The 14,185-nt window shown below is 46.1% G+C and overlaps 1 protein-coding gene across 1 annotated transcript in view; it reads right to left on the bottom strand.

Annotated features, from left to right (window-relative positions):
• Nucleotides 1–14,185, bottom strand: part of KASH5 (KASH domain containing 5) — a 163,526-nt gene that overhangs the window by 87,839 nt on the left and 61,502 nt on the right. Inside the window, exons 5-7 of the mRNA XM_088450966.1 lie at nucleotides 12,381–12,441; nucleotides 11,093–11,254; nucleotides 7,198–7,315 (exon numbers count right to left, since the gene is read on the bottom strand). Of these exons, the coding sequence (XP_088307092.1) occupies nucleotides 7,198–7,315; nucleotides 11,093–11,254; nucleotides 12,381–12,441 (341 nt within the window). The remainder of the gene's footprint in view (nucleotides 1–7,197; nucleotides 7,316–11,092; nucleotides 11,255–12,380; nucleotides 12,442–14,185) is intronic.

Genomic DNA, 14,185 nt, shown 5'->3' with positions numbered 1-14,185 from the left:
TGGCCGGGATGCCGTTTTCTGACACACTGGACATACCTGACAATACCTTTTTACTGCTGCATGAATGCCAGGCCAGAAGAATCTTAACTGACTACGCTGGAGAGTTTTCTCCTCCCCCAAATGGCCACCCCACAGGTGTGTATGAGCCGCCCTTAACACCAACTGCTTCTGTTTCCGGGGAACCAACAATTGGTCTACTCTCTTAACCTGCAAATAGGTTACACGATATAACAAATCATTTTTCAATGCAAAGTATGGTAAACCGTCTGCTGGTAAAGCCATGATTACTCTACCATTTATCTCTACAACATTTACAAATGCATTTATCAAGTTCCCATCATTCTGTTGATCCTGGCCAAAGTCCTGCAAGGACACTGTTACGTCCGCCGTAGAGGAGTGAAAGCTGAGGCCCCTAGCTTGAGGAAAGAATCGGAGGGTGGGGCCTGAGTATATGATCTCCTCATCCATGGATGTCAGACATTGACGAGACCAGTCCAAAGGTGCGGAGTCTAACCAGCTGGGAGGTGTTCTCCAGTGACCCCACCAATGGGATATGGGTTTTAGCTGCACACAACTGGCAGGTCGCGGCCCTTTGGACTGGTGTCTGATACCATGAGAATAGAGACAGATGTAAATGGCCCAGGAGATATACTTCTAAAAAGAGCACCAATACAGGAGATAGCTATATGCACTATAATGCTGATAGTGGTAGGTGTCCTGTGATGAGGAGAGCACTCGAGAGGAGTCTAGATGCTAAACTACGTCAAAAGACGTTATAACTAGTATACCAGAAAGGGGTCCTTGACGCAATACTGCGTCCTTGATGCTACTTTGCGTCAGAATCCGGTATGAGAAATGTACACTGGCAAGATGATAAGGCACAGTTACACGGAGAGTCGATATAGGTGGCACACAGGCTAGATGTTCTGGACGCACTGTTGCACAACGAGTCGGTATAGCTGGCACACAGGCTAGATGTTCTGGATGCACTGTAGCACAATGAGTTGGTACAGAGGCACACAGGCTAGATGTTCTTGACGCACTGTTGCACAAAGATCTGACACTGGTTCACAAGGAATCGCAGAGGAACCTGGAACGAGGTGACAGCAAGGATACACTCAGAAGCATCAACGTTGCACAGGCAACTCCCTGCTGTCCGGAGGCCGGCTTTATACCCTGCAGTAGCAGATCATTGGTGGACAGCATCAGCTGACCATCACCATTCCCCATCTACCCCATCTGTGTCAACCCAGTTTGTCTTCCCCCACCTTTTTAGAATGCAAGCTCTCACGAGCAGGGCCATCTACCCTCTTGTGCTTCTCCTTACTATAGTGTCATTTACTTCTTACTCACCACTAGGGCACCTAACACTTGGTTGCTTATGCTCTGTTGCTTATCTGGGTGATATGGTCACTAATGTAGCAATATATATTATCCATGTCCTGTATTGTATTGTTCTGTAAGTCACTTGTATACAATTTGTTTTTGTACTTTGTAAGGCGCTGCGGAACACTTGTGGCTCCATATAAATAAATGCTAATAATAATAATAATGCCACCATTGAGTACAGGGTAGTCAGGTGATGCAAACTGTCATGGCTGCGTTCATGATGGCAATCACAGTAACCAAGGCACAGCACAACCAAGGCAGTCTACATGGCACTAAGAATAATACTCAGCACCTCACCCTCCGCCGCACCTGGCTTCTGACCACGCAAGTGACCAGGGGAAGTCGACGCTGAGTTGAGTAATGGCCGAACCTAGGCCGCAACCTGACAGACACTTCCTTGCCAATGGGAACACACTGTGTCTCAGTCTCACTCCCCTCCGGTTGCTCACTGGCCAAGGAGAGCGATACAGCTACCAAGCTTTGGGAAACAGCAGAGCTTGGCTCCTGGGACACCTCTGATGTGGATCTTCTGCTGTCATCATACCACGTAAACCACCTCTTGTAACCATTGAAAGTCCCGACCTAGGATCAATGGGTAGGGTGGCCTGGACGCTACTGCGGCTATCACCTTCAGGGTTCGCCCTTTGATCACTATTGGGAAGTGCACACGGGGGCATTCTTCTACATCCCCATGTAACCTTTACCAGGGGTAGCACCTGATCGGCCCCAGGTGAAACCAGATTGGCAGAGATGATGGTTAATTCGTTGCCAGTATCCACTAAGGCCCAGACCTCCCGGCCTTCCACTCGCACCATCAAACGAAACAAGGTGGTTTGCTCCGGTGAAGTGCTTCCAGCAGCTATGCTTACCACTGGTCGAGTTTTCTTTCCAGCACTACAGTCCATCAGCTCGCCCTGCTTTGTGCAGTGCCGGCGCAAATGACTGGGCTTGCCACAGTCAAAACACACAACTGGAGGTGGGCTGTTGGCTTTAACAACTGGAACCTGGGTTCTAGGTTTGGGAACTGGCTGGAATCCCTGTTTGGCTCTGTTTAACTTCCCAAGAGTCAGGTACCATTCAATTACCACCACTAACTCCTCAAAAGTTTGAGTATCAGCCTGTAGAGCCCACTGTTGCTCCACACGGTCTAGTACCCGCACAGCATGGTCCAAATCCACCATCTCTACTATACGCTGAGCAGAGTTCTTATCCAGCTGCAACCACGCCTTACTCAGCCTGGCTAATTTGGCCAGGTGGACTCTTGGAGCTTTAGACGAATGTAGCCACCATTCCTGAAACTCCTGAGCTTTGCTAGGTCCAGTCACTCCAACTCTGCTTAATATGGCCTTTTTCAAGTGTGGATAGGAGTTTGCCTTAGTGATGTTTAAATCAACAAACGCTCTCTGAGGTTCCCTTGTGAGGCTGGGTAGCAAGTCTGGCAGCCCACTCCTCCTCAGGCCATTTTAAACGTGCAGCAGTTTGTTCAAAGGTGCACAGAAAAGCTCCAATGTCATCAGATAGATTAAGCTTCTGTAACACCTCTCGCTCATGCCCACCTTTCCTTATTTCAGTTAACTCTGCATGTAATATCTGAGCTTGTTGCTCTTGCATCTGTGTTTGATGCCCTGCTGCCAGAGCTTGTTGCTCTTGCATCTGTGTTTGATGCCCTGCTGCCAGAGCTTGTCCTGCTGCTAGAACTTGTTGCTCTTGCATCTGTGCTTGATGCGCTGCTACCAGAGCTTGCTGCCCTGCAGATATTTCAGCAAAACTTTTCAAAAGCTCCTCCATATTACACTGCTTTATCCCTTTATGGACAAATTTAGGAGGCTTTATAAATTCTATTTTGGAAGCCAGATTCCCAACAAACTATGGCCCTCATTCAGAGCCGGACGCTCTGACCAGAGCGCACGCTCTGAATGAGGGCCGTCCCCCATAATTATGGAGCATCCTCCTGGACGCTCGTATAGCTGTGGGTCACCACCCACAGCCTATACGAGCGTGCAGGTTGATGGCCGCGATGGTCTTGACCATCGCGACCATCGCCACTGCGAGCCGGGGCCTGCGGTTGAGTTTCTCAACCGCAAGGCCCGGAGTGATTTTGGCTCTATCAGAGCCAAAATCACTCCCACTGACATCACTAGTGATGTCAGTGGGCCGGCTTCTGACGGTAGGCGTTCCCTTGGGAACGCCCCCGTCTGGGAGGCACGCCCCCGGCACGCCCACCAAAGGGGGCGTGCTGTCAATCAACATCGACAGCACGCCCCCTTTGATCAGACACAACGAGCGAAGGAAAGTCCTTCGCTCGTCGCGTCTGGCGCATGCGCACGACGGAGCTCCCACCATCGTGCGCATGCGCAGTGCACACCATCGACCCACTTGCGAGCGGGTCTGAATCAGGCCCTATATCATCTGGCTTCTCTTAAAACTGCACCACATTCCCTTCCCATTCACCCATACACAGGAATTAAGCAGTTTTTATATTGTGCACAATTTGCATATACACAGACATATTATCACTGTGAACAACTGCCGTTTTATGGCTGGCCTATCACACTCAACCACCCAGCGGCTAGTAAAGTGGCTTACTCACCAAGCCGCTGCGCAGTGGGTAGCGTCCTGCAAAGCATCTCACTGCCACTGTGTGTGGATCCGGTCACTGTATCTGGGCTCTAGCTGCATAGCAGTATCCAGCAAGAGTCCCTGGGAGATCTGGATATTTCACAATTACTTCATGTGGAATTATATATATATATATATATATATATATATATATATATATATATATATGCACGCACACACACACACTCACATGGAATAATTTCTGGCGATTATTCCTGAGATTAAATGCCACAGCAGCTATAAAATCAAAGTGGACAAGCATGTAAGTCTCTTTCATATTGGTAAATCCATTAACTGTTAAATGTAAGCGTGCCCAGCGGTGATACGCCCAAGGAATTTTACTCACCCCGGTGTATCCACACAAAATTAGCTTCTAAGGTAGAATACAGTAAATACCTTAAGAAGGCTATGTGTCCCACCTCCTTCAGCTTGTTGGTTCCCGTGCCTCTATCCCGGGTTCCGTGGGAATATTATTCTCCTTCTATAACGCTGTTGTTGGAGGTTTTACCGCGGACGGGCTAACTGAAATCGTAGTCCAAATACAGGGTGCTGCTACAGCGGTATATAAAGGTTGTGGCGCAGGCGGGCTGACCGAGATTGCAGAGTGCCGCTACGTGGGTATGTAGAGAAATCTGCCGGCAGACCTTAACCGTCCTCTGTCAGTGTTAGCTGGCGTCGGGTGACGGATCGATGCGCTCTACCCTCACCATTTCACCTGATTACAGGATTCCTCAGGATAATAGGGTACCCATCCCCCCCTCCCCATTCTGGTAGCAGCTACCTAAAATATAGCTTCATAGTGTGCCCTGGAACTAGCGCAGCTTCTCATTTCTTATTACACAGACTGACTCGTCTACCTGGGTAGGAAATTAGAATGAAATAGAACATTACACACGTGAGAGGACTTGTTACCTTACTTATTGAACCACCCTCATATATTCATGTTTTTATAAATGTTATAATTTTCCAATGCTATGCCTCCTTCACAGCCTCTTTGTTTTTTAACAAGACTGGGGACAAGTGAATGCATTTACCTATTACATATAATGAAAATCACTGCAGATCTGCCCCTCCCTGGCTGCTATAAACTCTGGGGCAGGGACGGATTAAAGTTTGGGGGACCCTGGGGCTACTAAGTCGCTGGGGCCCCATCAATAAAATTGTCACGGCGTCACGCAGCGACTACTATGCCCCTTACCTTGCCACTGGAGTCTCCACTGACCGGCAAGGTGGCAGCATACTAAATCATGTCCGCGACACTGCTGGGAATCGACTCCCGGGAGCATAGCGGACATGATTTCTCTGCCCTGCTGCAGTTGTTATCTTGTGCTGACGAGCACTATGCTCCCATCTGTCTGACCCAGCATCCGGGTCTACCCAGAATCCAGCGTGTCAGCAGATCCCCTTCCCCCAGTACACAGCACCTCTCCATCCATTCCCACCCTCCCCCATTCTCTCTACAGAGCATTTCACCCAGTGTGCCCCCTTTTCCCAGTACACAGCAGCATTCCATTCACCCACACAGCACCCTGCGGACCCCCCCTTCCCCAGCAGCTACCGACCGCCCCTCAACCCCTTCCTCCCCAGTACACACTATCCAGCGCTCCCACCCAAGAAAGGTTGCAGCGGTGGCCAGACTTGTTTCTGCAGACTGATGCTGATAACTGTCTGCCATTACAGCTCAGTTACCCTAGAGGAGAGGCAAGCCAGGGAAAGCTAAGGGAATCAGAAACAGTCCGCACAAACAATATGGCTCCTCTCCCAGATCTCCTCTGCGTCTGGGCTGCTGAAAAAATCTACTTCATTCGGCACCACTGTTCAAAGAGAGAAACAGCGCTGCTGGATATTTTGACACTAGCGCTTGCCAGCGAGCACCTCAATGATTAATTCTGGATTTAAAAATAATTGCGGCAATCGCTAGTGCCAAATATCTTTAGTGTAAAGATGTGTTAGTTAATGCAGCCCATAGAAAGAGATATAGATAGATATATAGATAGATAAAGATAGATATCTATAGATATAGCTAGATATATAGAGAAAGAAAGAGATAGGGGAAGGGTGAGAGAGGGAGGAAGGGACAGGGAGGGAGACAGACAGAGAGAGAGGGAATTAGAGGGGCAAGGGAGAGAGAGAGAAAAGGAGAGTGACAGAGAGAGGGAGGGAGGAGAGGACCGAGGGACATGGAGTGAGACAGAGAGAGGGAGGAAGGGGAGAGAGAAAGGGAGGTAGGGAGAGAGAGGAAAGAAGGGACAGGGAGAGAGAGGAGGAGTGAGGGAGACAGAGAGCGAGAGGAAGGGGGAGAAGGGAGAGAGAGGGAGGAGGGGACAAAGAGAGGGAAGAAGGGACAGAGAGCGCACACATTACCTGTTGCAGCAGCTGCAGCAGCATCAGCTTTCTGATGGGGGCGGGCACTTCGCGGCAATTGGCCCCGCCCCTACCCGTACACCCGTGAATTGCAGTATTATAACAGCTAGGGGATGGGGCTTCCATAATCAATCACGTTCACGGACCCCGTCTGGTCCACCAGTCCATCAGTGAGTGTGGCTAGCTGGCAGTGTGCTGTGTGAGTAATGCTGCCAGAAGCGGCCACTCGGCCAGGAAGAATTCATAGTGGCCAGGTTCCAGACAATATTTGCGGCAGTGTGGGGGCCCCCAAGGTGTGAAGGACCCCAATGTGTGGGGAGCCCTGGACGGCCACCCCGTACGCCCCGCCTATAATACGGCCCTGCTCAGGGGTGCTATCATTTGATGCAGTAGGTTGACTATTTTTCAAAATAGTATGCATTCCAATCAAGCAAAAAAAAAATTGTAGGTTTTATTATGAAAATATACTTCTAGAGCTGCTGATTTGTCATTATTTGGAAAGGAGGACTGATGCCAAAGCATGGACCCCAAAGTATTCCTTGGCAATTAACAAACCAAAAAACACTGGTTTTTAGATTACGCTCTTGCAAAGTCAATATTTTTTGGGTAGATTTTATTTTTCATTTCAGGAGGTATAAACAAATGGCATTTTCTCAAAAAGTAAAAATTTCCTGGAAAAAACTAGGTTGCTGATATTGATGCTTGAATAGAATAAGAAAAGCCTCATTGGCGAAGGAGTCAAACTAATATGCCAGTGTTCAAAATTACTGAAATTGTAAAATTGTGAAGGGTATATTGTATGTGGTAAAAAAAAACTATACAAACCAGCTGTTTTGTCTCAGTACACAAGACACCAATTTTGTCTTCTAGACTTTTGGCAAAAGCTTTCATATCTTCGAGCTCATTGCAAACAGATCGGACTTGGTGCACGGCCTGTTCAGAACTAAATACAACATGTATTACAAGAACTATATATAATATAATTTATATACCAAGGCATACCAAAGAGACACTTGTCTGTACTACATAAATATATAATATACTATATAGTATACTGTATATATATTTGCATAGCACAGAGCAGTCTCTCTTTGTTATGCTTTGGTATATAAATGCCACTTTTATTCTCAGGATATGTACTCTAGTTTGTCAGTAAATGTATCACAAGGTGCCCTCTGAAAGACAATAAAGTGTGGATGCTTGAGCCCCTACACTCTGGCATTAAATGTACAAACATTAATTGTTGCTTTTAACGCTAGTACAACATAGATAAAGAGGTCTCACAGTGGAAGCTATTATTTACAATGATCCTATACCTGTTGTTACTACATGGATGTGTTACAATTTCCTGAATGCTGCTTCATCCTTTAAACTGAGTTTACCACATGACCCTCAGAAAGCACTATTAAAAACATACAAATGCTAGTAACAAATGCATGCAAACAGTGATGTGCAGTGAGGTCAATGGCTGCGGAGGCACACATGTATAAAAAAAACAGTTTTTATATCAAAACTCTGGAGCATGACAGGGAGTATGATAAGGGAGGGTATATGACAGGGTAGGCTCTGCCTCCCTTGCCTACTCTGACTGCACATCCCTGTTGCATATGTATTTATTTGCATACTGACATGTGCTTTATTGAACCAGTGAGTTAGAGCAGGTATGTCAGTGCTTCAAAACAATATGTGGTTTAACTGTAATAATTACCTAAGACCAGAGGAGTAGTATGGAACCATGACACCCAGAGAAAGTACATGTCATAGCGCCCCCCCCTGTACTGAACTGTGCCAGTGGGGTTTGGCTAGCCTGTGGGGGAATACTGAAGTGAAGAGAGTAACAGCAAACAGTGGCAGTATCACGCTGGGGCATGGAGGTACCATTGGGGGTACGAAATGCTTCAGTGATACACTATCTGACATTAAGGGGTAGCTGCTTTGTCACTGCTTTATTTATGTATAGCACCTAAGATCTGATTTTTATCTCCTTTGAGTCATTGTTATTAGTCAATAGAGGAGATTGTCAATTTACGTTAAATGATCAGAATATATAATACAGAGTACTGTACATGTGCAAAAGTGAAATTAAACAGGGTGCACAGCTTATTACTGAAATTACTGCCCTGAGCAGCTTTCACTGGAGTGGGGACACTTATGGGAAGCTCCATTCTCAGCTATGCTCCTACTTCGCAAATATACATTGCACCGCAATATACTAATGTGAGTACTACTAACCATGTCATGTTCTGTCTATCACCATTATTATTATTTCAGGTCTCCAAATATTTATTAAAAGACCTTTCAAATAACACTTTGTGGTCATGCCTGGGAACATCTCACAGCAAAGCAGTTACTTTTTATAATCTCATACCTTATAATTGAAGTTTAGGACTTTACTTCAGATGTGTCACTATTAAGTCCATTGAAGCACAATGAATGAATGAGGAGAGAAGGAGGGAGGGGATCAAAGAGGGCAGGGGAGAGAAAAGTGCTGATCAGAGCGGGAAGGTGACAGAAGCCAATAAGAAAGGAGATGGGAGGGACAAAGCCAATCAGAGAGAGAGTGCAGAAGCCAATAAGAAAGGAGAGGAGAGGGGCAAAGAGACGATCAGAGAGGGGTGGTGACAGAAGCCAGTAAGAAAGGAGTGGACAGTGGCAACGAGCTCATCACAGGGTAGAGGGGAGGGAATTAAAGAGGTGAGAAGTGAATGTAATCAAACCGAGGTAAAACTAACAGGCGGCCAACATACTGTGCAGCACCCCATGAATTCCTCTGTCCATTTTGGTGCCCGAAGGTCATGCTCCACTGGAACCACCCTCACTACACCCCTGCCTAAGTCCAATAAGGACAGTTCCATTATTGCTTATTTTATATTTTGGGTATATTAGTTTAGCCCTATTTAATGAAAAAAAAAAGTTAAGCATAATGCAGTTATTTTGATAAATACAGTAATGTTGTAAGCGGTATTAATGCAGAGGATTTGGACTAAGGGCTCTATTTATTAACATTATTTTTACTAAAATAAAGTGAAAAAGGGTGTTGTCACACCCTTTTCACATTATTTTAGTATCACCTATAGTTATTACAGGGCAATTGGAGTAGAATTCGTAAAATACTCCAACCCCTAAGTATCACTTATTTTTAGTAATCAGATCTCATTTCCCATAATTGTAATGGGAAATGTGATCCGACCAAAGTTACTAAAAATAAAATGTGAAAAAATATCGGGGGAAGCCCTGTGATAATAACGCCACCTGGAGGTGGCGTTATCCAGTGTCTCCCCGGTTACCGGACTCCTGCTCTGATCTAAAAGGCAGAGCAGAGCCGGGAGTCGGCCCCAGTGATCAGCTGTGTGGTCTAAACAGACCGCAAGCTGATTACTGTAAAAAAAAAAAAAAAAAAATTGTCAAATTTTTTTTTTACTTATCTGACTCCAGGGACCGGTGATCGGGCCTTCGGTGATGTCTCCCCTCTGGTCAGCTGGTCTCCCATAGTGCACTGCAGCCCGGTCATCAGGTGATCGGGTCCCAGTGCAGTATGGGAGATCACCTGGCCGGAGGACATGGAAGATATCACCGGAGGCCCGGATCACGCAGGCAAGTGTAATTAAGGGAGGAGGGGTCACGGGGGGGAAGGGGGGTCCCGGGGGGGGTCCGCGATTGCGGGGGTGGGGCTTAGCGCCGGGGGGGTAGCAGTGGCGGCCGGCCGGCGCATGCGCGGGCACTTTGTCACTTTATTTTTTGCGAAAATACCGACTAGTGTGTGGAGGGGATTCGCAGGGACAGAGCTTTATCGCAAGCTCTGTCTCTGCAAGGGATTTGTAGTAAATCCCTGTGATATTGCCTGAATTCGCAATGCGAATTCAGTCGATAATATCACACTACAATCTGCATTCAATATGCGGATTGTAGTAAATAGAGCCCTAAAACATCATACACAAGTACACTCTATCAATATTTACAAAGCATCTAATTGGGAAACATTGAAGTCCAAAAATACCTGTGCACACAAGGCCTAAAGAATCAAATTCCCTAATGCAGATTGATCAATAAACAGATAGGGGCTGATGCTGAGAAGGACTTACTCAAGGTGGTGCAGCGTATAATACACAAACTGGTTCTATGCATACCCAGAAAACAGGCCAGCGTATACTGATTTGATCGACACTTGCAGATGCTTGTAACCCGCACATAGACATATATAAATGTGATCAAACCATATGTAATGCAAGTGCCTGAGCGCCTTTTAGTGTAGATGATGACGGTCGCCAGCACTACGTGGCGACTTCTGATTGTGGATTCACTGCATATGCTGATAGGTGCTGCCCTCATTGTTTGTATATACAGTACATTATATGATTTTGTCAAGGAATTTTTGGAAAAAAAATTAAGTATTCTTTTTGTACATGAGAGCTGTACCTGCAGAATTCAAGCTTTGTTTATATTTTATTCAAATCTAATAGCAAATTTGTATTTCTCTAGCAAAACAAAGGTTAAAAGTTTTGTGTAAAGTCTATCTGTTGGATATCTGATGTAAACGTCTATCAAATTTGCATGTGCATACAAATGTTTTTTGTTTGTTTTGTTATTTTAATCAAAGCAATTTATATCTGCAAATTTGCATTCAAACTCAGAATTAGCCCCTTTTATTGTAAATTAAATAAACTTTTTAAGTCCCAGATATTTTAACCCCAATCTTTTGCTTCTGCCTCTAACAACCCACCTTTTAAGTTTGCTTTTTAATTCAGATATTTCCTCTGTCAGGTTAGCATGCGTTTCCTCAGCTAACTCCAGGTTCCTTTGTAGTTTAATTTTCTGGTCAATCAATTTTTTGTTGGAAAGGTTAAGGTCAGTAATCTTGCTCACTAGATCTGTTGGTTCTCCCCTGTCAGAAAAATCAGGCCATTACACTATGCATGACATGAATCATTTCTCAGTCTTTTAGGGCTCATACACAGTGGTGTCAAAATTACGTGTACAAAGTGCATTTGGGGGGGAGGGGATTAAACTGTTCTATGGCAGCTGCGATTTGCCGGCATTCAAACCGTCTCCCTGGCGACTTGTGGGTACAAACATCCTTTGTGACCCGTAGAAGTGCAGAGAAAAATCAGCGATGTTGCTCTACTGTAATTGTCGCCAATGTGTCAGAATTATGCACATTGCTGAGGATTAAATTGCCCATTTAAATCCAGGTACATAAATAAGCCCAAACAGAGAAACTAGGTGTTTGGACCTACAGTATTCACACACATGTTGACAAGCATTAGCTTTGCTTTGATTTCAGCATTGTCTGCAGTGTTCATGAACATTACCGCTGGGTACAATATGATGGAGATCTGTAGCAGCTCTTACTAATAACATTATGCTACAGGGAGGCTTTGAGTACATGCTCTGCAATGCAAAGTACAAGGTTTTGTCAAAGGTTTTAATCAGAGCCGTAACTAGAGTTTTTGGTGCCCTGTGCCAAAAAGAGCATTGGCACCCCCCTATTTTTTAAATAAGGATATGACGCACCCAAAAAAAAGGGTAATGACCTCTTGGGGAAGGGCCAGGGAATAGTTAGGGGAGGCCAGAAGATGCTGGGGAAAAAAATAAGAGGAAGTTACAAATGAAAATGATAATAAAAAGAAAATTGACAGGCCCAAACAGTGCCCCCTGCCCTGCGGCCACAGCACAGGCCGCACTATCCTTGTTACGGCCCTGGTTTTAATAACCATGGTTTTTCAATGCCCATGTGTACAAGCCCTTATATAACTAACATTTATATACAGTGCACAAAAAAACATTGTATATTTAAAATGTTACGCGAATGATAAAATAATTAAGGTACTACAAATGGAGGGTCATCAAAGTAAGGACTTTTCTAATTGAACCATGTAACGAGGAGTCCTGGCATCAGTTATACAGGTTACAAACTGTGCACGGAAACAAATTACTTATGATCTGTTTCTCACGTAACATATTTTTTACTGACTAAAACATTACAACAATAATTTTTGCTTTACTCTTACATGTATTTATAAACATGGCCGCCGTATCCCTCTAGCTGTGATATACTGGAGATCTGCCTATCTGTAGAGGGGCAAAATACTTAGAAAATGAGTTTATCCTATTTGCAGGCAAAAAACTTAATTACTTTATGAGAAACAAAGTAAATAAACAGAAGCAATATATACCAATGCACAGAATAGTACTTTGTTCTGCAAACAAAGGACACTTTTTAATAGATTATACAAAATTCACTGACAAAAATGTATGTACTATGGGCCTGATTCAGACCCACTCGCAAGCGCTATGTGCTCGCAAGCGGGTCGATTGTTAGGGAGTGCGCATGTGCAGCGGGCGCACTGCGTGTGCGCGAGCCTTGGAGCGAGCGCAAATAGCACTCGCTCCTGCGATCGCATCCAAAAGGGGCGGCTGTCGATGTTGATCGACAGCTCGCCAAGTTTGGAAGGCGGAGCCGGGGGGATGGCTGTGCAAACGGAGGCGTTCTTGCAGGAACACCTGCCGTTTGTGGGCGGCCCTACTGACATCACTCGTAATGTCAGTAGGTGGACTTCCTGCTCTATTAGAGCAGGAAGTCCACTGGGGCTTGCGGCAACAAGACTCTACTGCAAGGGTCTCGTCGAAAGCCCGATGGTCGCGATGGTCTTGACCATCGCGACCATCACCTGGCCGCTCGCATGAGCTGTGGGTGGTAACCAACAGCTATGCGAGTGGCCAGGAGGCCGCAACTAAAAAAACAAGCGCCCGCCCTGATTCAGAGCGAGCACTCGCTTTTTGCGAGCGCCTCTGAATCAGGGCCTATGTATGTATGTATGTATTTATTTACGTTATTCATACAGTGCAGCCATATTATACTACTGAACATGTTTTATTCTCTTACCTTGTCCATCTCAACTCCCCTCCTGTTCTGTGCAGCTGACTGCTCCAATCCCACCCACTTGTCCGTCCCACCTCCCCTCCTGGTCAGTGCAGCTACTGTCTCTCCTCTGCTACAATCCCACCCACTTGTCCGTCCCACCTCCCCTCCTGGTCAGTGCAGCTACTGTCTCTCCTCTGCTCTAATCCCACCCACTTGTCCATCCCACCTCCCCTCCTGGTTCGTGCAGCTGCTGACCCCCCTCTGCTCCATCCCACCCACTTGTCTGTCCTTCCTCTGCTCCATCACCCCTCTTGTCCATCCCACCTCCCCTCCTGGTCAATGCAGCTACTGTCTCTCCTCTACTCCAATCCTACCCACTTGTCCATCTCGCCTCCCCTCCTGTTCCGTGCAGCTGCTGCCTCTCCTCTTACTCCAATCCCACCCATTTGTCCATCCCGCCTCCCCTCTTGGTCTGTGCAGCTCCTTCCTCTCCTCTTCTCCAATCTCACCCACTTGTCTGTGCTGCCTTCCCCTGCTACATACTGCCTCCCCTGGCTTGTGCTGCTTTCCCCCTGCTAAATACTGCCTTCCCATGCTCTGTGCTGCCTCCCGCAGCAATATCATGGGGCTGCCAGACGAAGACAGGGGCCATGCAGCCTGGAGGGCAGTCATATAGATTATGCAGACTGTTACATAGGTTAGTGCAGATGTGTTACATTTGCATTTTTTCCCTAGCCCACCATTCACCCCCCCCCCCACCCCATGTTGGTTTGTCTTGTCAGTATCCTTTTCCCACTTTTCCCTTTGTGTTAATTTTCTACTGTTTCTCTCTATGGTGTGGCTGATACTCTACCTTTCCCCGATGCTTTACTATTCTCAGACTCTCTCTCTCCTCCGTCTAGTGCGTCAGTGTCTGTTGCCCACTTTACCTTTTGTCTTATTTTTTACCAG

Source organism: Taudactylus pleione, unplaced genomic scaffold (assembly GCF_031769625.1).
Source record: "Taudactylus pleione unplaced genomic scaffold, aTauple2 ptg000535l, whole genome shotgun sequence".
NCBI classification, from domain to species: Eukaryota; Metazoa; Chordata; class Amphibia; order Anura; family Myobatrachidae; genus Taudactylus; species Taudactylus pleione.
This window is presented reverse-complemented; position numbering and strand designations above follow the sequence as displayed.